The sequence below is a fragment of the Blennius ocellaris genome, assembly GCF_963422515.1.
Source record: "Blennius ocellaris genome assembly, chromosome: 13".
Taxonomy (NCBI): Eukaryota; Metazoa; Chordata; class Actinopteri; order Blenniiformes; family Blenniidae; genus Blennius; species Blennius ocellaris.
Genome location: NC_137662.1, coordinates 714320 through 742128, shown reverse-complemented (window position 1 = coordinate 742128; position 27809 = coordinate 714320). Strand labels below are relative to the sequence as shown.

Sequence of the window (27809 nt, the reverse complement as noted above, 5' to 3'; positions counted from 1 at the left end):
GCAGCAGGTCATGCAGGTGGTGGAGGAGGTAGAGGAAGAGGAGGCAGAGGAAGAGGAGGAAGAGGAAGAGGAAGAGGAGGAAGAGGAGGTAGAGGAAGAGGAGGTAGAGGAAGAGGAGGCAGAGGAAGAGGAGGAAGAGGAGGCAGAGGAAGAGGAGGTAGAGGAAGAGGAGGTAGAGGAAGAGGAGGCAGAGGAGGTAGAGGAAGAGGAGGCAGAGGAAGAGGAGGTAGAGGAAGAGGAGGCAGAGGAAGAGGAGGTAGAGGAAGAGGAGGTAGAGGAGGTAGAGGAAGAGGAGGTAGAGGAAGAGGAGGTAGAGGAAGAGGAGGCAGAGGAGGTAGAGGAAGAGGAGGCAGAGGAGGTAGAGGAAGAGGAGGTAGAGGAAGAGGAGGCAGAGGAGGTAGAGGAAGAGGAGGCAGAGGAAGAGGAGGCAGAGGAAGAGGAGGCAGAGGAGGTAGAGGAAGAGGAGGCAGAGGAAGAGGAGGCAGAGGAAGAGGAGGCAGAGGAAGAGGAGGTAGAGGAAGAGGAGGAAGAGGAGGCAGAGGAAGAGGAGGTAGAGGAAGAGGAGGTAGAGGAAGAGGAGGCAGAGGAAGAGGAGGCAGAGGAAGAGGAGGCAGAGGAAGAGGAGGTAGAGGAAGATGAGGTAGAGGAAGAGGAAGAGGAGGAAGAGGAGGTAGAGGAAGAGGAGGCAGAGGAGGTAGAGGAAGAGGAGGTAGAGGAAGAGGAGGCAGAGGAAGAGGAGGCAGAGGAAGAGGAGGCAGAGGAGGTAGAGGAAGAGGAGGCAGAGGAAGAGGAGGCAGAGGAAGAGGAGGCAGAGGAAGAGGAGGTAGAGGAAGAGGAGGCAGAGGAAGAGGAGGTAGAGGAAGAGGAGGCAGAGGAAGAGGAGGTAGAGGAAGAGGAGGCAGAGGAGGTAGAGGAGGCAGAGGAAGAGGAGGCAGAGGAAGAGGAGGAAGAGGATGCAGAGGAAGAGGAGGTAGAGGAAGAGGAGGTAGAGGAAGAGGAGGCAGAGGAAGAGGAGGTAGAGGAAGAGGAGGCAGAGGAAGAGGAGGCAGAGGAAGAGGAGGTAGAGGAAGAGGAGGAAGAGGAGGTAGAGGAAGAGGAGGAAGAGGAGGTAGAGGAAGAGGAGGTAGAGGAAGAGGAGGCAGAGGAGGCAGAGGAAGAGGAGGTAGAGGAAGAGGAGGCAGAGGAAGAGGAGGCAGAGGAGGTAGAGGAAGAGGAGGCAGAGGAAGAGGAGGCAGAGGAAGAGGAGGTAGAGGAAGAGGAGGCAGAGGAAGAGGAGGTAGAGGAAGAGGAGGCAGAGGAAGAGGAGGCAGAGGAAGAGGAGGCAGAGGAAGAGGAGGCAGAGGAGGTAGAGGAAGAGGAGGCAGAGGAGGTAGAGGAAGAGGAGGCAGAGGAAGAGGAGGCAGAGGAAGAGGAGGTAGAGGAAGAGGAGGAAGAGGAGGTAGAGGAAGAGGAGGAAGAGGAGGTAGAGGAAGAGGAGGTAGAGGAAGAGGAGGCAGAGGAGGTAGAGGAAGAGGAGGCAGAGGAAGAGGAGGTAGAGGAAGAGGAGGCAGAGGAAGAGGAGGCAGAGGAGGTAGAGGAAGAGGAGGTAGAGGAAGAGGAGGCAGAGGAAGAGGAGGCAGAGGAAGAGGAGGTAGAGGAAGAGGAGGCAGAGGAAGAGGAGGTAGAGGAAGAGGAGGCAGAGGAAGAGGAGGTAGAGGAAGAGGAGGTAAAGGAAGAGGAGGCAGAGGAAGAGGAGGTAGAGGAAGAGGAGACAGAGGAAGAGGAGACAGAGGAAGAGGAGGCAGAGGAAGAGGAGGCAGAGGAAGAGGAGACAGAGGAAGAGGAGGCAGAGGAAGAGGAGGCAGAGGAAGAGGAGGCAGAGGAAGAGGAGGTAGAGGAAGAGGAGGCAGAGGAAGAGGAGGTAGAGGAAGAGGGGGTAGAGGAAAAGGAGGTAGAGGAAGAGGAGGTAAAGGAAGAGGAGGCAGAGGAAGAGGAGGTAGAGGAAGAGGAGGTAGAGGAAGAGGAGGCAGAGGAAGAGGAGGCAGAGGAAGAGGAGGTAGAGGAAGAGGAGGAAGAGGAGGTAGAGGAAGAGGAGGTAGAGGAAGAGGAGGCAGAGGAGGTAGAGGAAGAGGAGGCAGAGGAAGAGGAGGCAGAGGAAGAGGAGGAAGAGGAAGAGGAGGTAGAGGAAGAGGAGGCAGAGGAAGAGGAGGCAGAGGAAGAGGAGACAGAGGAAGAGGAGGTAGAGGAAGAGGAGGCAGAGGAAGAGGAGGCAGAGGAAGAGGAGGTAAAGGAAGAGGAGACAGAGGAAGAGGAGGCAGAGGAAGAGGAGGCAGAGGAAGAGGAGGTAGAGGAAGAGGAGGCAGAGGAAGAGGAGGCAGAGGAAGAGGAGGTAGAGGAAGAGGAGGTAGAGGAAGAGGAGGCAGAGGAAGAGGAGGTAGAGGAAGAGGAGGCAGAGGAAGAGGAGGTAGAGGAAGAGGAGGCAGAGGAAGAGGAGGCAGAGGAAGAGGAGGTAGAGGAAGAGGAGGTAGAGGAAGAGGAGGCAGAGGAAGAGGAGGCAGAGGAAGAGGAGGCAGAGGAAGAGGAGACAGAGGAAGAGGAGGCAGAGGAAGAGGAGGCAGAGGAAGAGGAGGCAGAGGAAGAGGAGGTAGAGGAAGAGGAGGTAAAGGAAGAGGAGGCAGAGGAAGAGGAGGTAGAGGAAGAGGAGGAAGAGGAGGTAGAGGAAGAGGAGGCAGAGGAAGAGGAGGCAGAGGAAGAGGAGGTAGAGGAAGAGGAGGCAGAGGAAGAGGATGCAGAGGAAGAGGAGGTAGAGGAAGAGGAGGCAGAGGAAGAGGAGGCAGAGGAAGAGGAGGCAGAGGAAGAGGAGGCAGAGGAAGAGGAGACAGAGGAAGAGGAGGCAGAGGAAGAGGAGGTAGAGGAAGAGGAGGTAGAGGAAGAGGAGGCAGAGGAAGAGGAGGTAGATGATGAGGTTGAGTCGGTTTATGAGGTTGAGTTGATCCATGAGTTTGAGTTGGTTCATGAGGTTCAGTCAGTCGGTCCATGAGGTTCAGTCAGTCGGTCCATGAGGTTCAGTCAGTCGGTCCATGAGGTTCAGTCAGTCGGTCCATGAGGTTCAGTCAGTCAGTTCATGAGGTTCAGTCAGTCGGTCCATGAGGTTCAGTCAGTCAGTTCATGAGGTTCAGTCAGTCGGTCCATGAGGTTCAGTCAGTCAGTTCATGAGGTTCAGTCAGTCGGTCCATGAGGTTCAGTCAGTCGGTCCATGAGGTTCAGTCAGTCAGTTCATGAGGTTCTCAGCTGTTGCTCCCCTCCAGTTAAAGCCTGTAAAACACGACACACTTCAATTCCCCTGAAGCTCCGGCGCAAAAGTCAAAATGTGTTCATGTCAAAACAGTTTCTGGTTCACAGGAGAAGAATCATCAGTTATTCTGGGAGGAAAAAAGAACCTGTGTGTGTGTGTGTGTGTGTGTGTGTGTGTGTGTGTGTGTGTGTGTGTGTGTGTGTGTGTGTGTGTGTGTGTGTGTGTGTGTGTGTGTGTGTGTGTGTGTGTGTGTGTGTGTGGGGTGAATGAATGAAGATAATGAAGATTGACACTGACCAGACCTCCACCCAGATCAAATTCTCCAAATACTGATACTCAGAGAAGAGTGGCTGGAAACCCTACCAGAGGTCATGACCTGTACTGATGGAGGTTTAGGGTTAGACTGATGGAGGCTCAGACTGATGGAGGTTTAATGATGGAGGTTAATGATGGAGGTTCAGACTGATGGAGGTTAATTATGGAGGTTCAGACTGATGGGGGTTAATGATGGAGGTTCAGACTGATGGAAGTTAATGATGGAGGTTCAGACTGATGGAGGTTAATGATGGAGGTTCAGACTGATGGAGGTTAATGATGGAGGTTCAGACTGATGAGGTTAATGATGGAGGTTCAGACTGATGGAGATTCAGACTGATGGAGGTTAATGATGGATTTTCAGACTGATGGAGATTCAGACTGATGGAGGTTAATGATGGAGGTTCAGACTGATGGAGGTTTATGATGGAGGTTCAGACTGATGGAGATTCCGACTAATGGAGGTTTATGATGGAGGTTCAGACTGATGGGGTTAATGATGGAGATTCAGACTGATGGAGGTTAATGATGGAGGTTCAGACTGATGGAGGTTTATGATGGAGGTTCAGACTGATGGGGTTAATGATGGATTTTCAGACTGATGGAGATTCAGACTGATGGAGGTTAATGATGGAGGTTCAGACTGATGGAGGTTAATGATGGAGGTTCAGACTGATGGGGGTTAATGATGGATTTTCATACTGATGGAGATTCAGACTGATGGAGGTTAATGATGGAGGTTCAGACTGATGGAGGTTGATGATGGAGGTTCAGACTGATGGAGGTTAATGATGGAGGTTCAGACTGATGGAAGTTAATGATGGAGGTTCAGACTGATGGAGGTTAATGATGGAGGTTCAGACTGATGGAAGTTAATGATGGAGGTTCAGACTGATGGAGGTTAATGATGGAGGTTCAGACTGATGGAGGTTAATGATGGAGGTTCAGACTGATGGAAGTTAATGATGGAGGTTCAGACTGATGGAAGTTAATGATGGATTTTCAGACTGATGGAGGTTCAGACTGATGGAAGTTAATGATGGAGGTTCAGACTGATGGAGGTTAATGATGGAGGTTCAGACTGATGGAAGTTAATGATGGAGGTTCAGACTGATGGAGGTTAATGATGGAGGTTCAGACTGATGGAGGTTAATGATGGAGGTTCAGACTGATGGGGTTAATGATGGATTTTCAGACTGATGGAGGTTCAGACTGATGGAGGTTAATGATGGAGGTTCAGACTGATGGAGGTTAATGATGGAGGTTCAGACTGATGGAGGTTCAGACTGATGGAAGTTAATGATGGAGGTTCAGACTGATGGAGGTTAATGATGGATTTTCAGACTGATGGAGATTCAGACTGATGGAGGTTAATGATGGAGGTTCAGACTGATGGAGGTTAATGATGGAGGTTCAGACTGATGGAGGTTTATGATGGAGGTTCAGACTGATGGGGTTAATGATGGATTTTCAGACTGATGGAGATTCAGACTGATGGAGGTTAATGATGGAGGTTCAGACTGATGGAGGTTAATGATGGAGGTTCAGACTGATGGAGGTTAATGATGGAGGTTCAGACTGATGGAAGTTAATGATGGAGGTTCAGACTGATGGAGGTTAATGATGGAGGTTCAGACTGATGGAAGTTAATGATGGAGGTTCAGACTGATGGAGGTTAATGATGGAGGTTCAGACTGATGGAAGTTAATGATGGAGGTTCAGACTGATGGAAGTTAATGATGGAGGTTCAGACTGATGGAGGTTAATGATGGAGGTTCAGACTGATGGAGGTTAATGATGGAGGTTCAGACTGATGGAGGTTAATGATGGAGGTTCAGACTGATGGAGATTCAGACTGATGGAGGTTTATGATGGAGGTTCAGACTGATGGGGTTAATGATGGCTTTTCAGACTGATGGAGATTCAGACTGATGGAGGTTAATGATGGAGGTTCAGACTGATGGAGGTTAATGATGGAGGTTCAGACTGATGGGGGTTAATGATGGATTTTCATACTGATGGAGATTCAGACTGATGGAGGTTAATGATGGAGGTTCAGACTGATGGAGGTTAATGATGGAGGTTCAGACTGATGGAGGTTAATGATGGAGGTTCAGACTGATGGAAGTTAATGATGGAGGTTCAGACTGATGGAGGTTAATGATGGAGGTTCAGACTGATGGAGGTTTATGATGGAGGTTCAGACTGATGGGGTTAATGATGGATTTTCAGACTGATGGAGATTCAGACTGATGGAGGTTAATGATGGAGGTTCAGACTGATGGAGGTTAATGATGGAGGTTCAGACTGATGGAAGTTAATGATGGAGGTTCAGACTGATGGAGGTTAATGATGGAGGTTCAGACTGATGGAGGTTAATGATGGAGGTTCAGACTGATGGAAGTTAATGATGGAGGTTCAGACTGATGGAGGTTAATGATGGAGGTTCAGACTGATGGAAGTTAATGATGGAGGTTCAGACTGATGGAAGTTAATGATGGAGGTTCAGACTGATGGAGGTTAATGATGGAGGTTCAGACTGATGGAGGTTCAGACTGATGGAAGTTAATGATGGAGGTTCAGACTGATGGAGGTTAATGATGGAGGTTCAGACTGATGGAGGTTAATGATGGATTTTCAGACTGATGGAGGTTAATGATGGATTTTTCAGACTGATGGAGATTCCGACTGATGGAGGTTAATGATGGAGGTTCAGACTGATGGAGGTTAATGATGGAGGTTCAGACTGATGGGGGTTAATGATGGATTTTCAGACTGATGGAGATTCAGACTGATGGAGGTTAATGATGGAGGTTCAGACTGATGGAGGTTAATGATGGATTTTCAGACTGATGGAGGTTAATGATGGATTTTCAGACTGATGGAGATTCAGACTGATGGAGGTTAATGATGGAGGTTCAGACTGATGGAGGTTAATGATGGAGGTTCAGACTGATCAGCTTCTCTGGTCTGCCAGATGTTGATCAGAACACTGAATCTTTGACGAGGGAACCATGTTGTGGTTCCAGGCATTGGTTCTCTCCAGGCTTCCTGTGGTTCTGACATGAAGGTGGAGGAGTGGAGGTCTGGCTGAAGAGCAGGAAGAACAGGAGCCTGCAGGTCCTGACGCCTCCCAGTCACACACCTCCGTCTCATGGTGAAGTCACCAGCCAGTTAGACCGACCAATAAGCAGCTCTCTTGGTTTCAGGGGTGTGGCCCTGGGAGAGGGCTGGAGCCTGCAGGGCTTCACAATGTGTTCGTCTCGGCTCTGGTTACTTTTGATAAGCTGCTGAGATTCTTACTATTTTCTCTTCTTGTCCTGGAGGATTTCTGAGGAAGATGCAGAGAGGAGAGAATAAGATATCCACGATCCCGATGATGGTCATGAGCCAGGGGAAGCCGATGCTCTCGGCGATGGATCCCCCGATGGACGGACCTGGAGGAGGAGGTGCCAGCAGGTTATCTGACCGAGCGCTCCCTGGCGGAGCAAAGAGCAAAGAGCAAAGAGCTTTTCTCACCCAAAGCGAAGCCCATGCAGAACGCCACGTCAGCAATGGCGTAGACGCTCCCGTACACGGACACGTGCCTCAAGTCCACCAGGTAGCCCATGATGGGCATCATGGAGGAGTCCACCATGCCTGGAACACAGCTCCTCGTTAGCCCTGCCACACCCCACCGCCGCCACACTGCCAGCGCCACACTCACCGATTGCAAAGCCAATGCCGAAGTTCGGCAGGATCAGGCCGTAGATGTTGGAGGCGAACGGGACCTGAGCAGAAACAGTGTAGATTATCATCTACAGGACTATCATAGACACAGAAGCATTCATTCCCTCTGCAGTCACACCCCCAACAGCAGAGGAAACAGAATTCCAACAACTTGCAGCCGGCCCGTTGCCTTCTAGGTCAATTCAAGTAATAATGTTGTTGTATACTGTCCTTTAAATACTAATTATATGAATATTGCTGTTCTGTTCTTAATGACTTTTATGTTTGTGTGTATTCAGCATTTTCTTTTGTCAAAAGACAGATTTCTGACAACCTTGGGTCAGACAATAAAACTCTATCCCCAAAACACAGATTTCTGCCTGAAACCATGTTCAGACGTTCACATTGTTCTGAGACCTTCAGCCACTCAAACCATTTCCTCTCAATCAAAATCACTGGAATGATGAATATCAAAACATTATTATTACTCTTTTCAGTTGTTTTCCATGTGTTGAGCAGTATTGGACTTTTGGATAGTCTGCAATATTTTTAGCACTTTGATCATATTTAGCCACTTATTTGACATTTTGCTTTTTGGGTAATTCATTCTTTTTTCATTGTTTTGGCCTTTTTAGTTGCAGTCACCATTTATTCAGTTTGTTTCCTGTTTGTTTCTCATTGAGGTGAACCCTGGCAGCAAATAAAACCACTTCTCCCCAGGATTATCCTGGAAACTTCTTCCTCTCCCCAGGATTATCCTGGAAACTTCTTCCTCTCCCCAGGATTATCCTGGAACCTCAACTCCAGCAGCTGCAGTCAGTCAGCAGAGCGTCAGTGGGTAAAGTGTGTTTCCTGGTTCTACTTACACAAATCACACTGATTCCAACCAGGGCCATTCCAACGAGAGCACAGAGCCACCTGGGGAGGAGAGGAGGAGTCAGCGTCACCTGAAGCTGCATCACAGGCAAGTTCATGTCTCCAGGACCAACCTCCACCTGGTCTGGACCAACCTCTACCTGGTCTGGACCAACCTCCACCTGGTCTGGACCAACCTCCACCTGGTCTGGATAAACCTACACCTGGTCTGGATTAACCTCCACCTGGTCTGGACCAACCTCTACCTGGTCTGGACCAACCTCCACCTGGTCTGGACCAACCTCCACCTGGTCTGGATCAACCTCCACCTCGTCTGGATAAACCTACACCTGGTCTGGATTAACCTCCACCTGGTCTGGACCAACCTCCACCAGGTCTGGACCAACCTCCACCTGGTGTGGATCAACCTCCACCTGGTCTGGATCAACCTCCACCTGGTCTGGATTAACCTCCACATGGTATGGACAAACCTCCACCTGGTCTGGACCAACCTCCACCTGGTCTGGACCAACCTCCACCAGGTCTGGACCAACCTCCACCTGGTCTGGATTAACCTCCACCTGGTCTGGATCAACCTCCACCTGGTCTGGATTAACCTCCACCTGGTCTGGACAAACCTCCACCTGGTCTGGACCAACCTCCACCTGGTCTGGACCAACTTCCACCTGGTCTGGATTAACCTCCACCTGGTCTGGACCAACCTCCACCTGGTCTGGACCAAACTCCACCTGGTCTGGACCAACCTCTACCTGGTCTGGACCAACCTCCACCTGGTCTGGACCAACCTCCACCTGGTCTGGATCAACCTCCACCTCGTCTGGATAAACCTACACCTGGTCTGGATTAACCTCCACCTGGTCTGGACCAACCTCCACCAGGTCTGGACCAACCTCCACCTGGTGTGGATCAACCTCCACCTGGTCTGGATCAACCTCCACCTGGTCTGGATTAACCTCCACATGGTATGGACAAACCTCCACCTGGTCTGGACCAACCTCCACCTGGTCTGGACCAACCTCCACCAGGTCTGGACCAACCTCCACCTGGTCTGGATTAACCTCCACCTGGTCTGGATCAACCTCCACCTGGTCTGGATTAACCTCCACCTGGTCTGGACAAACCTCCACCTGGTCTGGACCAACCTCCACCTGGTCTGGACCAACTTCCACCTGGTCTGGATTAACCTCCACCTGGTCTGGACCAACCTCCACCTGGTCTGGACCAAACTCCACCTGGTCTGGATAAACCTCCACCAGGTCTGGACCAACCTCCACCTGGTCTGGATTAACCTCCACCTGGTCTGGACCAACCTCCACCTGGTCTGGATTAACCTCCACCTGGTCTGGATTAACCTCCACCTGGTCTGGATAAACCTCCACCTGGTCTGGACCAACCTCCACCTGGTCTGGATCAACCTCTACCTGGTCTGGATCGACCTCTACCTGGTCTGGATCAACCTCTACCTGGTCTGGACCAACCTCTACCTGGTCTGGACCAACCTCCACCTGGTCTGGATTAACCTCTACCTGGTACCTCCACCTGGTCTGGACCAACCTCCACCTGGTCTGGATTAACCTCCACCTGGTCTGGACCAACCTCTATCTGGTCTGGATCAACCTCCACCTGGTCTGGACCAACCTCTACCTGGTCTGGATCAACCTCCACCTGGTCTGGACCAACCTCCACCTGGTCTGGATTAACCTCCACCTGGTCTGGATCAACCTCCACCTGGTCTGGATTAACCTCCACCTGGTCTGGATTAACCTCCACCTGGTCTGGACCAACCTCCACCAGGTCTGGACCAACCTCCACCTGGTCTGGCTCAACCTCCACCTGGTCTGGATTAACCTCCACCTGGTCTGGATCAACCTCCACCTGGTCTGGATTAACCTCCACCTGGTCTGGATCAACCTCCACCTGGTCTGGATTAACCTCCACCTGGTCTGGACCAACCTCCACCTGGTCTGGACCAACCTCCGCCTGGTCTGGATAAACCTCCACCTGGTCTGGACCAACCTCCACCTGGTCTGGATCAACCTCTACCTTGTCTGGACCAACCTCTACCTGGTCTGGACTAACCTCCACCTGGTCTGGATTAACCTCCACCTGGTCTGGATTAACCTCTACCTGGTACCTCCACCTGGTCTGGACCAACCTCCACCTGGTCTGGATCAACCTCCACCTGGTCTGGACCAACCTCCACCTGGTCTGGATCAACCTCCACCTGGTCTGGACCAACCTCCACCTGGTCTGGATCAACTTCCACCTGGTCTGGACCAACCTCCACCTGGTCTGGATTAACCTCTACCTGGTCTGGATCAACTTCCACCTGGTCTGGACAAAGCTGCAGGTGTGTTCAGAACTGCAGGTGTGTTCAGAACTGCAGGTGTGTTCAGAACTGTAGGTGTGTTCAGAACTGCAGGTGTGTTCAGAACTGTAGGTGTGTTCAGAACTGTAGGTGTGCTCAGAACTGCAGGTGTGTTCAGAACTGCAGGTGTGTTCAGAACTGCAGGTGTGTTCAGAACTGTAGGTGTGCTCAGAACTGCAGGTGTGTTCAGAACTGCAGGTGTGTTCAGAACTGCAGGTGTGTTCAGAACTGCAGGTGTGTTCAGAACTGTAGGTGTGTTCAGAACTGCAGGTGTGTTCAGAACTGAGGGGGGAGCGACTGGTAACAGACACAATAAACTCAGCGTTCTGAACAAAGCCACAGTCAAATCAAACAGTGAGTCAATAAAGGCAAAGTGACAAACATGAAAGAGAGAAAGTCATTTGCAGCAGCGGAAGCATGGAGGCGTCTCACCTCCCCATCCTGTGGGCCAGGGAGCCGAAGATGTAGGTTCCAATAAGGTAGGAGATGGAGGCTGGCAGGAACGCCACGCCTGGACACACACACACACACACACACACACACACACACACACACACACACACACACACACACACACACACACACACACACACACACACACACACACACACACACACACACACACACACACACACACAAACAAGGTGAGATAAGCAGATCTCTATCTCTGCTGCTGTACGTCTTCCATTGTCTCTAATCATGACTTGGTGCTTTGCACCTGCCAGCATGTGGCAGCCTAATATCCTGTCCCCCACCCCCACCCACACCCCCACGCCCACACCCACCCCCACCCCCACCCCCACATTATCTCATCCAGACTTCATAGAGCCGACGGCACCAACAAACTCATAAAAGTCTCCCTTCAGAAAACCTTTCATTTAGGTCTTCCTCTTTCAGTGAGGAAGATGCTCTACAATCTGATGTTAGAGGAGGAAGATGGTCTATAATCTGATGCTAGAGGAGGAAGATGCTCTATAATTTGGTGTTAGAGGAGGAAGGTGCTCTATAATGTGGATGTTAGAGGAGGAAGATGCTCTATAATCTGATGTTAGAGGAGGAAGATGCTCTATAATGTGGATGTTAGAGGAGGAAGATGCTCTATAATCTGGTGTTAGAGGAGGAAGATGCTCTATACTGTGGATGTTAGAGGAGGAAGATGCTCTATAATCTGGTGTTAGAGGAGGAAGATGGTCTATAATCTGATGTTAGAGGAGGAAGATGCTCTATAATCTGGTGTTAGAGGAGGAAGATGCTCTATAATCTGATGTTAGAGGAGGAAGATGCTCTATAATCTGGTGTTAGAGGAGGAAGATGCTCTATAATCTGATGTTAGAGGAGGAAGATGCTCTATAATCTGGTGTTGGAGGAGGAAGATGGTCTATAATCTGATGTTAGAGGAGGAAGATGCTCTATAATCTGATGTTAGAGGAGGAAGATGCTCTATAATCTGGTGTTAGAGGAGGAAGATGCTCTATAATCTGGTGTTAGAGGAGGACGATGCTCTATAATCTGATGTTAGAGGAGGAAGATGCTCTATAATCTGGTGTTAGAGGAGGAAGATTCTCTATAATCTGGTGTTAGAGGAGGAAGATGGTCTATAATCTGATGTTAGAGGAGGAAGATGCTCTATAATGTGGATGTTAGAGGAGGAAGATGCTCTATAATCTGGTGTTGGAGGAGGAAGATGGTCTATAATCTGATGTTAGAGAAGGAAGATGCTCTATAATGTGGATGTTAGAGGAGGAAGACGCTCTATAATCTGGTGTTAGAGGAGGAAGGTTGTCTATAATCTGATGTTAGAGGAGGAAGGTGCTCTATAATCTGATGTTAGAGGAGGAAGATGCTCTATGATCTGGTGTTAGAGGAGGAAGATGCTCTATAATGTGGATGTTAGAGGACGATGCTCTATAATCTGGTGTTAGAGGAGGAAGATGCTCTATAATCTGATGTTAGAGGAGGAAGGTGCTCTATAATCTGATGTTAGAGGAGGAAGATGCTCTATAATCTGGTGTTTGAGGAGGAAGGTGCTCTATAATCTGATGTTAGAGGATGGTGCTCTATAATCTGAGGTTAGAGGAGGAAGATGCTCTATAATCTGATGTTAGAGGAGGAAGATGGTCTATAATCTGATGTTAGAGGAGGAAGATGCTCTATAATCTGGTGTTAGAGGAGGAAGATGCTCTATAATCTGATGTTAGAGGAGGAAGATGCTCTATAATCTGGTGTTAGAGGAGGAAGATGCTCTATAATCTGATGTTAGAGGAGGAAGATGCTCTATAATCTGGTGTTGGAGGAGGAAGATGGTCTATAATCTGATGTTAGAGGAGGAAGATGCTCTATAATCTGATGTTAGAGGAGGAAGATGCTCTATAATCTGGTGTTAGAGGAGGAAGATGCTCTATAATCTGGTGTTAGAGGAGGACGATGCTCTATAATCTGATGTTAGAGGAGGAAGATGCTCTATAATCTGGTGTTAGAGGAGGAAGATTCTCTATAATCTGGTGTTAGAGGAGGAAGATGGTCTATAATCTGATGTTAGAGGAGGAAGATGCTCTATAATGTGGATGTTAGAGGAGGAAGATGCTCTATAATCTGGTGTTGGAGGAGGAAGATGGTCTATAATCTGATGTTAGAGAAGGAAGATGCTCTATAATGTGGATGTTAGAGGAGGAAGACGCTCTATAATCTGGTGTTAGAGGAGGAAGGTTGTCTATAATCTGATGTTAGAGGAGGAAGGTGCTCTATAATCTGATGTTAGAGGAGGAAGATGCTCTATGATCTGGTGTTAGAGGAGGAAGATGCTCTATAATGTGGATGTTAGAGGACGATGCTCTATAATCTGGTGTTAGAGGAGGAAGATGCTCTATAATCTGATGTTAGAGGAGGAAGGTGCTCTATAATCTGATGTTAGAGGAGGAAGATGCTCTATAATCTGGTGTTTGAGGAGGAAGGTGCTCTATAATCTGATGTTAGAGGATGGTGCTCTATAATCTGAGGTTAGAGGAGGAAGATGCTCTATAATCTGATGTTAGAGGAGGAAGGTGCTCTATAATCTGGTGTTAGAGGAGGAAGATGCTCTATAATCTGATGTTAGAGGAGGAAGATGCTCTATAATCTGGTAACCAGTTGTTTTGCAGTTTGCATTGCAGAGCAGGTTCATTAATAAATCTTCTACTCGATTAAACATCTTCCTCCAGTTCAGCATTGATCCTGCATTTCACATGTTTTCTATCAATAAAGTGAGTGAGTGAGTGAGTGAGTGAGTGAGTGAGTGAGTGAGTGAGTGAGTGAGTGAGTGAGTGAGAGAGTGAATACCGAGCTGCCACTTCCTGGCACACATGGTCTCCATCATCCAGATGGGCAGGGTGGGCTCCAGCATGGCGATGGCCATGTTCCCGAAGCAGATGGCCCCTGAGGGCCAGAGGAGGAAGTGAGAAGAGACCAGCTCCTTTCTGCTGTTTGGCTCTGAGGGATTATTTCATTTTTGTTTCCACACCAACAGACTCCACTTCATTTCGTCTGTAAAGATGACGACTCAGCACAGCAGGACAAATTCCTCTCTGGACTAAACTAAAACTAAACTAAAATCACTGGTCAAACACACTTTTAGAATCAGAATCTAATTTCAAATATGCTTTGATGGTGTAATTGAAAGCAGATGCAATCATTTAAAATCTCAAAAATCAAAGTTCTACTTTCAGTAGAGGGCACATTATTGAGAATTGCTTGGTTTGACTTTAATCACAACAAAATATCTCAAAGGGAAGTTTAGAGAAAGTCAGTCAGCTGATGTTTTAACTTACTGTATGAAAAGACAATTCAATGCCTGAGCCCAGAAACTGGAACAATACTGGTGTGTACTGCAGTTATTAGAGGTAGTAGTTATTAGAAATATTACTGCAGTTATTGGAGATATTAATTATTAGACTTATTAGTTATTAGAGATATTAATTATTAGACATATTAGTTATTAGAGATATTAATTATTAGAAATATTACTGCAGCTGATCTTACTTCAGTAATAACTAGTGGATAATATTACTTTGAACTTTGTCTTCCAGGACCACTGTGAGGAACCTGAGTTACTTTGGGCCTGGTCCTGGTCCTGGACCTGGACCTGGACCTGGACCTGGACCTGGACCTAGACCTAGACCTAGACCTAGACCTAGACCTGGACCTGGACCTGGACCTGGACCTGGACTCTTTATTTTACCTAGTGTCTGTAAATCAGGACCATGATGACTCAGAATGACGCTGAGAAATAGTCCATTATCATGTCCTTCCAGAGTGGACTGGAGTACTGACAGGAAGTACTGACAGGAAGTCCTGACAGGAAGTACTGACAGGAAGTACTGACAAGAAGTACTGACAGGAAGTACTGACAAGAAGTACTGACAGGAAGTACTGACAGGAAGTCCTGATAGGAAGACCTGACAGGAAGTCCTGACAGGAAGTCCTGACAGGAAGTCCTGACAGGAAGTACTGACAGGAAGTCCTGACAGGAAGTCCTGATAGGAAGACCAGACAGGAAGTACTGACAGGAAGTACTGACAGGAAGTCCTGATAGGAAGACCTGACAGGAAGTACTGAAAGGAAGTCCTGACAGGAAGTCCTGATAGGAAGACCTGACAGGAAATACTGACAGGAAGTACTGACAGGAAGTCCTGATAGGAAGACCAGACAGGAAGTCCTGACAGGAAGTACTGACAGGAAGTCCTGACAGGAAGTACTGACAGGAAGTACTGACAGGAAGTACTGACAGGAAGTCCTGACAGGAAGTACTGACAGGAAGTCCTGACAGGAAGTACTGACAGGAAGTCCTGACAGGAAGTACTGACAGGAAGACCTGACAGGAAGTACTGACAGGAAGTACTGACAGGAAGACCTGACAGGAAGTACTGACAGGAAGTACTGACAGGAAGACCTGACAGGAACCAGGAGAGATCACTCCAATATGAGCTTCCTGTTCAATCTACTATAGAATTTAGAATAGAATCCTTCTTAACAAGCAGCTTCACCGTCTGTTAGACTGTTAGTCCATCTGATCCAGAACACTGGGTTCTCAGGTCTGCTCCCTGGAGGTTCCTAGGTTTTCTACAGAACACTGGGTTCTCAGGTCTGCTCCCTGGAGGTTCCTAGGTCTTCTACAGAACACTGGGTTCTCAGGTCTGCTCCCTGGAGGTTCCTAGGTCTTCTACAGAACACTGGGTTCTCAGGTCTGCTCCCTGGAGGTTCCTAGGTTTTCTACAGAACACTGGGTTCTCAGGTCTGCTCCCTGGAGGTTCCTAGGTCTTCTACAGAACACTGGGTTCTCAGTACTGCTCCCTGGAGGTTCCTAGGTCTTCTACAGAACACTGGGTTCTCAGGTCTGCTCCCTGGAGGTTCCTAGGTCTTCTACAGAACACTGGGTTCTCAGGTCTGCTCTCTGGAGGTTCCTAGGTCTTCTACAGAACACTGGGTTCTCAGTACTGCCCCCTGGAGGTTCCTAGGTCTTCTACAGAACACTGGGTTCTCAGTACTGCCCCCTGGAGGTTCCTAGGTCTTCTAGAGAACACTGGGTTCTCAGTACTGCCCCCTGGAGGTTCCTAGGTCTTCTACAGAACACTGGGTTCTCAGTGCTGCTCCCTGGAGGTTCCTAGGTCTTCTACAGAACACTGGGTTCTCAGTACTGCCCCCTGGAGGTTCCTAGGTCTTCTACAGAACACTGGGTTCTCAGTACTGCTCCCTGGAGGTTCCTAGGTCTTCTACAGAACACTGGGTTGTCAGGTCTGCTCCCTGGAGGTTCCTAGGTCTTCTACAGAACATTGGGTTCTCAGGTCTGCCCCCTGGAGGTTCCTAGGTCTTCTACAGAACACTGGGTTCTCAGGTCTGCCCCCTGGAGGTTCCTAGGTCTTCTACAGAACACTGGGTTCTCAGGTCTGCCCCCTGGAGGTTCCTAGGTCTTCTACAGAACACTGGGTTCTCAGGTCTGCCCCCTGGAGGTTCCTAGGTCTTCTACAGAACACTGGGTTCTCAGGTCTGCCCCCTGGAGGTTTCTAGGTCTTCTACAGAACACTGGGTTCTCAGGTCTGCTCCCTGGAGGTTCCTAGGTCTTCTACAGAACATTGGGTTCTCAGGTCTGCCCCCTGGAGGTTCCTAGGTCTTCTACAGAACACTGGGTTCTCAGGTCTGCCCCCTGGAGGTTCCTCGGTCTTCTACAGAACACTGGGTTCTCAGGTCTGCCCCCTGGAGGTTCCTAGGTCTTCTACAGAACACTGGGTTCTCAGGTCTGCCCCCTGGAGGTTCCTAGGTCTTCTACAGAACACTGGGTTCTCAGGTCTGCCCCCTGGAGGTTTCTAGGTCTTCTACAGAACACTGGGTTCTCAGGTCTGCCCCCTGGAGGTTCCTAGGTTTTCTACAGAACACTGGGTTCTCAGGTCTGACCCCTGGAGGTTCCTAGGTCTTCTACAGAACACTGGGTTCTCAGGTCTGCTCCCTGGAGGTTCCTAGGTCTTCTACAGAACACTGGGTTCTCAGGTCTGCCCCCTGGAGGTTCCTAGGTCTTCTACAGAACACTGGGTTCTCAGTGCTGCTCCCTGGAGGTTCCTAGGTCTTCTACAGAACACTGAGTTCTCAGGTCTGCTCCCTGGAGGTTCCTAGGTCTTCTACAGAACACTGGGTTCTCAGGTCTGCTCCCTGGAGGTTCCTAGGTCTTCTACAGAACACTGGGTTCTCAGGTCTGCTCCCTGGAGGTTCCTAGGTCTTCTACAGAACACTGGGTTCTCAGGTCCGCCCCCTGGAGGTTCCTAGGTTTTCTACAGAACACTGGGTTCTCAGGTCTGCTCCCTGGAGGTTCCTAGGTCTTCTACAGAACACTGGGTTCTCAGGTCTGCCCCCTGGAGGTTCCTAGGTTTTCTACAGAACACTGGGTTCTCAGGTCTGCCCCCTGGAGGTTCCTAGGTCTTCTACAGAACACTGGGTTCTCAGGTCTGCTCCCTGGAGGTTCCTAGGTCTTCTACAGAACACTGGGTTCTCAGGTCCGCCCCCTGGAGGTTCCTAGGTTTTCTACAGAACACTGGGTTCTCAGGTCTGCTCCCTGGAGGTTCCTAGGTCTTCTACAGAACACTGGGTTCTCAGGTCTGCCCCCTGGAGGTTCCTAGGTTTTCTACAGAACACTGGGTTCTCAGGTCTGCCCCCTGGAGGTTCCTAGGTCTTCTACAGAACACTGGGTTCTCAGGTCTGCCCCCTGGAGGTTCCTAGGTTTTCTACAGAACACTGGGTTCTCAGGTCTGCCCCCTGGAGGTTCCTAGGTCTTCTACAGAACACTGGGTTCTCAGGTCTGCCCCCTGGAGGTTCCTAGGTTTTCTACAGAACACTGGGTTCTCAGGTCTGCCCCCTGGAGGTTCCTAGGTCTTCTACAGAACACTGGGTTCTCAGGTCTGCCCCCTGGAGGTTCCTAGGTTTTCTACAGAACACTGGGTTCTCAGGTCTGCTCCCTGGAGGTTCCTAGGTTTTCTACAGAACACTGGGTTCTCAGGTCTGCCCCCTGGAGGTTCCTAGGTCTTCTACAGAACACTGGGTTCTCAGGTCTGCTCCCTGGAGGTTCCTAGGTTTTCTACAGAACACTGGGTTCTCAGGTCTGCCCCCTGGAGGTTCCTAGGTCTTCTACAGAACACTGGGTTCTCAGGTCCGCCCCCTGGAGGTTCCTAGGTTTTCTACAGAACACTGGGTTCTCAGGTCTGCTCCCTGGAGGTTCCTAGGTCTTCTACAGAACACTGGGTTCTCAGGTCTGCTCCCTGGAGGTTCCTAGGTCTTCTACAGAACACTGGGTTCTCAGGTCTGCTCCCTGGAGGTTCCTAGGTCTTCTACAGAACACTGGGTTCTCAGGTCTGCTCCCTGGAGGTTCCTAGGTCTTCTACAGAACACTGGGTTCTCAGGTCCGCCCCCTGGAGGTTCCTAGGTTTTCTACAGAACACTGGGTTCTCAGGTCTGCTCCCTGGAGGTTCCTAGGTCTTCTACAGAACACTGGGTTCTCAGGTCTGCCCCCTGGAGGTTCCTAGGTTTTCTACAGAACACTGGGTTCTCAGGTCTGCCCCCTGGAGGTTCCTAGGTCTTCTACAGAACACTGGGTTCTCAGGTCTGCCCCCTGGAGGTTCCTAGGTTTTCTACAGAACACTGGGTTCTCAGGTCTGCCCCCTGGAGGTTCCTAGGTCTTCTACAGAACACTGGGTTCTCAGGTCTGCCCCCTGGAGGTTCCTAGGTTTTCTACAGAACACTGGGTTCTCAGGTCTGCTCCCTGGAGGTTCCTAGGTTTTCTACAGAACACTGGGTTCTCAGGTCTGCCCCCTGGAGGTTCCTAGGTCTTCTACAGAACACTGGGTTCTCAGGTCTGCTCCCTGGAGGTTCCTAGGTTTTCTACAGAACACTGGGTTCTCAGGTCTGCCCCCTGGAGGTTCCTAGGTCTTCTACAGAACACTGGGTTCTCAGGTCTGTCCCCTGGAGGTTCCTAGGTTTTCTACAGAACACTGGGTTCTCAGGTCTGTCCCCTGGAGGTTCCCAGGTTTTCCTCCAGTAGAATGGAGGCGGAGCTTCCCGCAGGCTGACGGTCTCTGAGACGTTTTATTGAATGTTTATTTCACGTTCTCTCTTCGGTTCTCTGTCCAAACACTTTTTCCCCTCGGCCTCATGCGGTGACTTTGAAAACAGAAAATCAAAGCAGTTTTCTTACCGGCTGCAATCACGATGTATGGATCCTTCATGAGTGTGAGCAGCGGCGTTCCCTTCTGACTCTGTGGAGGAAAGCAGCTGTTAACGCTCCACTTCTCCTGACATGTACTTCTTCTCCTTCTTCTCCTCCTTCTTCTTCTCCTTCACTGCTCCTGAACCGGAGCAGTGAAGTCAGGCCACTGGTTTGAATCCAACATGTTATCATCAGGTTAATTACATTAGAGAACAATATCACAGGAATGGCTTTTTAAATGGTGAAATATGATGCATGTAATCTGTGTGACTACTACCAACTCATGTTTGCTCCATAAACATTTAGTTGTGTTTTTAAGAGTTTCTAATAGTAACTGGACAATAAAACAAACATAATCATGAGTTCTTAATGTAATAATCTTGCTCCATGCTGGAATCATCCATTTGCAAATACAGTAGAACCTGTAATTTATATGTATATATATATATATATATATATACATACACACACATACACATACACACGCCTGCTGCACATGAAGACTTGGTTCCTTCACATTTCATGTCTTTTAAATAAGGAGGCTTTAGAAAGAAGAGAGTTGATGAGGATTGTAGTTTAATGAGAACCAATGTGAGCGTGTGAAGGTTTTACTGTCTGTGGGACTGGAAGCTGAAGCAGGAGTTTACTGGGAGCTCTGGCAGGTGAAGGAGTGGAGCGTCACATGACTAAAGCAGGAGTTTACTGGGAGTTCTGGCAGGTGAAGGAGTGGAGCGTCACATGACTAAAGCAGGAGTTTACTGGGAGTTCTGGCAGGTGAGGGAGTGGAGCGTCACATGACTAAAGCAGGAGTTTACTGGGAGTTCTGGCAGGTGAAGGAGTGGAGCGTCACATGACTAAAGCAGGAGTTTACTGGGAGTTCTGGCAGGTGAAGGAGTGGAGCGTCACATGACAGAAGCAGGAGTTTACTGGGAGCTCTGGCAGGTGAGGGAGTGGAGCGTCACATGACAGAAGCAGGAGTTTACTGGGAGTTCTGGCAGGTGAAGGAGTGGAGCGTCACATGACTAAAGCAGGAGTTTACTGGGAGTTCTGGCAGGTGAGGGAGTGGAGCGTCACATGACTAAAGCAGGAGTTTACTGGGAGCTCTGGCAGGTGAGGGAGTGGAGCGTCACATGACAGAAGCAGGAGTTTACTGGGAGCTCTGGCAGGTGAGGGAGTGGAGCGTCAGATGAATGGCAGTGCTGCCTGAGTGAAGCTCTGTTTGCTCAGGTCAAACAAACCGTGTTGAGACTGTATGAAGGTCAGAGAGTGTTCATTGTGTGTAGTCCTGTTAGAACTGTGTCATCAAGGAAAAGGCCAGGTGACGCTGAAATGTTTGTGCCTGAAAAGGTCCTTTCAATAAAGTCAGATCCTGTTCAGGAAATGAAGGACGAGTCAACAAACTCACCTCAGGCTCCACTTTGGTTGGCTGAAGAACCACGAGCTGCAACGCTGAGAAGACAGAGACACTGGGCCTCAACACGCCGCTGCTACGTGTTCAGTGCTGCCACGTGTTCAGTGCTGCCACGTGTTCAGTGTGGCTACATGTTCAGTGTGGCTCTGTGTTCAGTGTGGCTCTGTGTTCAGTGTGGCTCCGTGTTCAGTGTGGCTACATGTTCAGTGTGGCTCCGTGTTCAGTGTGGCTCCGTGTTCAGTGTGGCTACATGTTCAGTGTTGCTACGTGTTCAGTGTGGCTCCGTGTTCACTGTGGCTCCGTGTTCAGTGTGGCTACATGTTCAGTGTGGCTCCGTGTTCAGTGTGGCTCCGTGTTCAGTGTGGCTACAGGTTCAGTGTTGCTCCGTGTTCAGTGTGGCTACATGTTCAGTGTTGCTCCGTGTTCAGTGTGGCTACATGTTTAGTGTTGCTACGTGTTCAGTGTTGCTCCGTGTTCAGTGTGGCTACATGTTCAGTGTTGCTACGTGTTCAGTGTGGCTCCGTGTTCAGTGTGGCTCCGTGTTCAGTGTGGCTACATGTTCAGTGTGGCTCCGTGTTCAGTGTGGCTCCGTGTTCAGTGTGGCTACAGGTTCAGTGTTGCTCCGTGTTCAGTGTGGCTACATGTTCAGTGTTGCTCCGTGTTCAGTGTGGCTACATGTTTAGTGTTGCTACGTGTTCAGTGTTGCTCCGTGTTCAGTGTGGCTACATGTTCAGTGTTGCTACGTGTTCAGTGTGGCTCCGTGTTCAGTGTGGCTCCGTGTTCAGTGTGGCTACATGTTCAGTGTGGCTCCGTGTTCAGTGTGGCTCCGTGTTCAGTGTGGCTACAGGTTCAGTGTTGCTCCGTGCTCAGTGTGGCTACATGTTCAGTGTTGCTCCGTGTTCAGTGTGGCTACATGTTTAGTGTTGCTACGTGTTCAGTGTTGCTCCGTGTTCAGTGTGGCTACATGTTCAGTGTTGCTACGTGTTCAGTGTGGCTCCGTGTTCAGTGTTGCTCCGTGTTCAGTGTGGCTCCGTGTTCAGTGTGGCTCCGTGTTCAGTGTGGCTCCGTGTTCAGTGTGGCTCCATGTTCAGTGTGGCTACAGGTTCAGTGTTGCTCCGTGTTCAGTGTGGCTACTTGTTCAGTGTTGCTCCGTGTTCAGTGTTGCTCCGTGTTCAGTGTTGCTACGTGTTCAGTGTGGCTACGTGTTCAGTGTGGCTACATGTTCAGTGTTGCTACGTGTTCAGTGTGGCTCCGTGTTCAGTGTGGCTACATGTTCAGTGTGGCTCCGTGTTCAGTGTGGCTACATGTTCAGTGTGGCTCCGTGTTCAGTGTGGCTACATGTTCAGTGTTGCTCCGTGTTCAGTGTGGCTACATGTTTAGTGTTGCTACGTGTTCAGTGTTGCTCCGTGTTCGGTGTGGCTACGTGTTCAGTGTGGCTCCGTGTTCAGTGTGGCTACGTGTTCAGTGTGGCTCCGTGTTCAGTGTGGCTACATGTTCAGTGTTGCTTCGCGTTCAGTGTTGCTTCGCGTTCAGTGTTGCTACATGTTCTGTGTGGCTACGTGTTCTGTGTGGCTACGTGTTCTGTGTGGCTCCGTGTTCAGTGTGGCTACATGTTCAGTGTTGCTTCGCGTTCAGTGTTGCTTCGCGTTCAGTGTTGCTACGTGTTCTGTGTGGCTACGTGTTCTGTGTGGCTACGTGTTCAGTGTGGCTCCGTGTTCAGTGTGGCTCCGTGTTCAGTGTGGCTACAGGTTCAGTGTTGCTCCGTGTTCAGTGTGGCTCCGTGTTCAGTGTGGATACATGTTTAGTGTTGCTACGTGTTCAGTGTTGCTCCGTGTTCAGTGTGGCTACATGTTCAGTGTTGCTACGTGTTCAGTGTTGCTACGTGTTCAGTGTGGCTCCGTGTTCAGTGTGGCTCCGTGTTCAGTGTGGCTCCGTGTTCAGTGTGGCTACAGGTTCAGTGTTGCTCCGTGTTCAGTGTGGCTACATGTTCAGTGTTGCTCCGTGTTCAGTGTGGCTACATGTTTAGTGTTGCTACGTGTTCAGTGTTGCTCCGTGTTCAGTGTGGCTACATGTTCAGTGTTGCTACGTGTTCAGTGTTGCTACGTGTTCAGTGTGGCTCCGTGTTCAGTGTGGCTACATGTTCAGTGTGGCTACATGTTAAGTGTTGCTCCGTGTTCAGTGTGGCTACATGTTCAGTGTTGCTCCGTGTTCAGTGTGGCTACATGTTTAGTGTTGCTACGTGTTCAGTGTTGCTCCGTGTTCGGTGTGGCTACATGTTCGGTGTGGCTCCGTGTTCAGTGTGGCTACATGTTCAGTGTTGCTACGTGTTCAGTGTTGCTACGTGTTCAGTGTGGCTCCGTGTTCGGTGTGGCTACATGTTCAGTGTGGCTCCGTGTTCAGTGTGGCTACATGTTCAGTGTTGCTACGTGTTCAGTGTTGCTCCGTGTTCGGTGTGGCTACATGTTCAGTGTGGCTCCGTGTTCAGTGTGGCTACGTGTTCAGTGTGGCTCCGTGTTCAGTGTGGCTACATGTTCAGTGTTGCTTCGCGTTCAGTGTTGCTACATGTTCTGTGTGGCTACGTGTTCTGTGTGGCTACGTGTTCAGTGTGGCTACGTGCTCAGTGTTGCTACGTGTTCAGGGTGAGAGGAAGTGTGTTTACCTCCATCAAACAGAGCGAGGAAGGCGAGGATGAGGAAGGGCGCCGTCTTCCCTACGAACTCGTACATCACACTGCCAAACGGAGGCCCGACTGCAGAGACACCAAATACAGTTGTTTTTACAGAGGCGGCGGCCATGATGGTGGTAGACCTAGTCCCCCAAGGTCCTGGACCTGCTCCATCACAATTCTAGACCTGGTCCCCCAAGGCCCTGGACCTGCTCCATCACAATTCTAGACCTAGTCCCCCAAGGTCCTGGACCTGCTCCATCACAATTCTAGACCTGGTCCCCCAAGGCCCTGGACCTGCTCATTCACAATTCTAGACCTGGTCCCCCAGGGTCCTGGTTTTCGGATCTCAGTCCGAATGTTTCAGGATGTTTCACACTTTCAAAATAAAAGCATCAATCGGAAGTAAAACTGCAGAAATTACTTTATTCCTGTATCTGAGTATTTCCTGCCAGTACATCCATCGTCATTACGGCAGAAGAGAGAGTGGTTGGTGGTGGTCAGAGGGTGAGAGAGTGAGAGAGAGAGTGGTTGGTGGTGGTCAGAGGGTGAGAGAGTGAGAGAGAGAGTGGTTGGTGGTGGTCAGAGGGTGAGAGAGTGAGAGAGAGAGAGTGGTTGGTGGTGGTCAGAGGGTGAGAGAGTGAGAGAGAGAGTGGTTGGTGGTGGTCAGAGGGTGAGAGAGTGAGAGAGAGAGTGGTTGGTGGTGGTCAGAGGGTGAGAGAGTGAGAGAGAGAGAGTGGTTGGTGGTGGTCAGAGGGTGAGAGAGTGAGAGAGTGAGAGAGAGAGTGGTTGGTGGTGGTCAGAGGGTGAGAGAGTGAGAGAGAGAGTGGTTGGTGGTGGTCAGAGGGTGAGAGAGTGAGAGAGAGAGCGGTTGGTGGTGGTCAGAGGGTTGATGTAGTGAGAGAGAGAGTGGTTGGTGGTGGTCAGAGGGTGAGAGAGTGAGAGAGAGAGTGGTTGGTGGTGGTCAGAGGATGAGAGAGTGAGAGAGAGAGTGGTTGGTGGTAGTCAGAGGGTGAGAGAGTGAGAGAGAGAGCGGTTGGTGGTGGTCAGAGGGTGAGAGAGTGAGAGAGAGAGCGGTTGATGGTGGTCAGAGGGTGGATGTAGTGAGAGAGAGAGTGGTTGGTGGTGGTCAGAGGGTGAGAGAGTGAGAGAGAGAGTGGTTGGTGGTGGTCAGAGGATGAGAGAGTGAGAGAGAGAGTGGTTGGTGGTAGTCAGAGGGTGAGAGAGTGAGAGAGAGAGCGGTTGGTGGTGGTCAGAGGGTGAATGTAGTGAGAGAGAGAGAGTGGTTGGTGGTGGTCAGAGGGTGAGAGAGTGAGAGAGAGAGTGGTTGGTGGTGGTCAGAGGGTTAATGTAGTAGGAGAGTGAGTGGTTGGTGGTGGTCAGAGGGTGAGAGTGAGTGGTTGGTGGTGGTCAGAGGGTTAATGTAGTAGGAGAGTGAGTGGTTGGTGGTGGTCAGAGGGTGAGAGTGAGTGGTTGGTGGTGGTCAGAGGGTGAATGTAGTGAGAGAGTGAGTGGTTGGTGGTGGTCAGAGGGTGAGAGAGTGAGAGAGTGAGAGAGAGAGTGGTTGGTGGTGGTCAGAGGGTGAGAGAGTGAGAGAGTGAGAGAGAGAGAGTGGTTGGTGGTGGTCAGAGGGTGGATGTAGTGAGAGGGAGTGGTTGGTCGTGGTCAGAGGGTGAATGTAGTGAGAGAGAGTGGTTGGTGGTGGTCAGAGGGTGGATGTAGTGAGAGAGTGAGTGGTTGGTGGTGGTCAGAGGGTGGATGTAGTGAGAGAGAGTGGTTGGTGGTGGTCAGAGGGTGAATATAGTGAGAGAGAGGGGTTGGTGGTGGTCAGAGGGTGAATACAGTGAGAGAGAGTGGTTGGTGGTGGTCAGAGGGTGAATATAGTGAGAGAGAGGGGTTGGTGGTGGTCAGAGGGTGAATACAGTGAGAGAGAGTGGTTGGTGGTGGTCAGAGGGTGAGAGAGTGAGTGGTTGGTGGTGTTCAGAGGGTGGATGTAGTGAGAGAGAGTGGATAGTGGTGGTCAGAGGGTGGATGTAGTGAGAGAGAGTGGTTGGTGGTGGACAGAGGGTGGGAGAGTGAGAGAGTGAGTGGTTGGTGGTGGTCAGAGGGTGAGAGAGTGAGTGGTTGGTGGTGTTCAGAGGGTGAGAGAGTGAGAGAGTGAGTGGTTGGTGGTGGTCAGAGGGTGAATGTAGTGAGAGAGAGTGGTTGGTGGTGGTCAGAGGGTGGGAGAGTGAGAGAGTGAGTGGTTGGTGGTGTTCAGAGGGTGAGAGAGTGAGAGAGTGAGTGGTTGGTGGTGGTCAGAGGGTGAATGTAGTGAGAGAGTGAGTGGTGGTCAGAGGGTGAGAGAATGAGTGGTTGGTGGTGGTCAGAGGGTGAATGTAGTGAGAGATAGAGTGGTTGGTGGTGGTCAGAGGGTGAATGTAGTGAGAGAGTGAGTGGTTGGTGGTGGTCAGAGAGTGAGAGAGTGAGAGTGAGTGGTTGGTGGTGGTCAGAGTGAGAGAGTGAGTGGTTGGTGGTGGTCAGAGGCTGAATATAGTGAGAGAGAGAGTGGTTGTTGGTGGTCAGAGGGTGAATGTAGTGAGAGAGTGAGTGGTTGGTGGTGGTCAGAGGGTGAGAGAGTGAGAGAGTGAGTGGTTGGTGGTGGTCAGAGTGAGAGAGTGAGTGGTTGGTGGTGGTCAGAGGGTGAATGTAGTGAGAGAGAGAGTGATTGGTGGTGGTCAGAGGGTGAATGTAGTGAGAGAGAGAGGGGTTGGTGGTGGTCAGAGGGTGAATGTAGTGAGAGAGAGAGTGGTTGGTGGTAGTCAGAGGGTGAATGTAGTGAGAGAGAGAGTGGTTGGTGGTGGTCAGAGGGTGAATGTAGTGATAGATAGAGTGGTTGGTGGTGGTCAGAGGGTGAATGTAGTGAGAGAGTGAGTGGTTGGTGGTGGTTTAGAGGGTGAGAGATTGAGAGAGTGAGAGAGTGAGTGGTTGGTGGTGGTCAGAGGGTGAATACAGTGAGAGAGTGAGTGGTTGGTGGTGGTCAGAGAGTGAGAGAGAGAGTGGTTGGTGGTGGTCAGAGGGTGAATGTAGTGAGAGAGTGAGTGGTTGGTGGTGGTCAGAGGGTGAATGTAGTGAGAGAGAGAGTGGTTGGTGGTGGTCAGAGGGTGAATGTAGTGAGAGAGAGAGTGGTTGGTGGTGGTCAGAGGGTGAGAGAGTGAGAGAGAGAGTGGTTGGTGGTAGTCAGAGGGTGAATGTAGTGAGAGAGAGAGTGGTTGGTGGTGGTCAGAGGGTGAATGTAGTCAGAGAGTGACTGGTTGGTGGTTGTCAGAGGGTGAATGTAGTGAGAGAGAGAGTGTTTGGTGGTGGTCAGAGGGTGAATGTAGTGAGAGAGAGAGGAGTTGGTGGTGGTCAGAGGGTGAATGTAGTGAGAGAGTGATTGTTTGGTGGTGGTCAGAGAGTGAATGTAGTGAGAGAGAGAGTGGTTGGTGGTGGTCAGAGAGTGAATGTAGTGAGAGAGAGAGGAGTTGGTGGTGGTCAGAGGGTGAGAGTGAGTGGTTGGTGGTGGTCAGAGGGTGAATGTAGTGAGAGAGAGTGGTTGGTGGTGGTCAGAGGGTGAGAGAGTGAGAGAGTGAGAGAGAGAGTGCTTGGTGGTGGTCAGAGGGTGGATGTAGTGAGAGAGAGTGGTTGGTGGTGGTCAGAGGGTGAATGTAGTGAGAGAGAGAGTGGTTGGTGGTGGTCAGAGGGTGAATGTAGTGAGAGAGAGAGTGGTTGGTGGTGGTCAGAGGGTGAATGTAGTGAGAGAGAGTGGTTGGTGGTGGTCAGAGGGTGAAAGTAGTAAGATAGAGTGGTTGGTGGTGGTCAGAGGGTGAGAGAGTGAGAGAGTGAAAGAGTGAGTGGTTGGTGGTGTTCAGAGGGTGAGAGAGTGAGAGAGTGAGAGGTTGGTGGTGGTCAGAGGGTGAATATAGTGAGAGAGTGAGTGGTTGGTGGTGGTCAGAGGGTGAATACAGTGAGAGAGTGAGTGGTTGGTGGTGGTCAGAGGGTGAATACAGTGAGAGAGTGAGTGGTTGGTGGTGGTCAGAGGGTGAATATAGTGAGAGAGTGAGTGGTTGGTGGTGGTCAGAGGGTGAATGTAGTGAGAGAGTGAGTGGTTGGTGGTGGTCAGAGGGTGAATACAGTGAGAGAGTGAGTGGTTGGTGGTGGTCAAAGGGTGAATGTAGTGAAAGAGTGAGTGGTTGGTGGTGTTGAGAGAGTGAGAGAGTGAGTGGTTGGTGGTGGTCAGAGGGTGAATGTAGTGAGAGAGTGAGTGGTGGTCAGAGGGTGAGAGAGTGAAAGAGCGAGTGGTTGGTGGTGGTCAGAGTGAGAGAGTGAGTGGTTGGTGGTGGTCAGAGGGTGAATGTAGTGAGAGAGAGAGTGGTTGGTGGTGGTCAGAGGGTGAATGTAGTGAGAGAATGAGTGGTTGGTGGTGGTCAGAGAGTGAGAGAGTGAGAGAGAGTG

The 27809-nt window shown here is 50.2% G+C and overlaps 1 protein-coding gene across 1 annotated transcript in view; it reads right to left on the bottom strand.

The window, feature by feature from the left end:
• The window catches only part of slc18a2 (solute carrier family 18 member 2), a gene marked incomplete at both ends in the record, with an annotated part of 66194 nt that overhangs the window by 625 nt on the left and 37760 nt on the right, over positions 1-27809 (bottom strand). The window contains 9 exons of the mRNA XM_080507265.1: positions 6893-7026; positions 7109-7228; positions 7296-7359; positions 8164-8215; positions 10974-11052; positions 13857-13952; positions 19249-19309; positions 20666-20709; positions 23331-23420. Of these exons, the coding sequence (XP_080363391.1) occupies positions 6893-7026; positions 7109-7228; positions 7296-7359; positions 8164-8215; positions 10974-11052; positions 13857-13952; positions 19249-19309; positions 20666-20709; positions 23331-23420 (740 nt within the window). The remainder of the gene's footprint in view (positions 1-6892; positions 7027-7108; positions 7229-7295; positions 7360-8163; positions 8216-10973; positions 11053-13856; positions 13953-19248; positions 19310-20665; positions 20710-23330; positions 23421-27809) is intronic.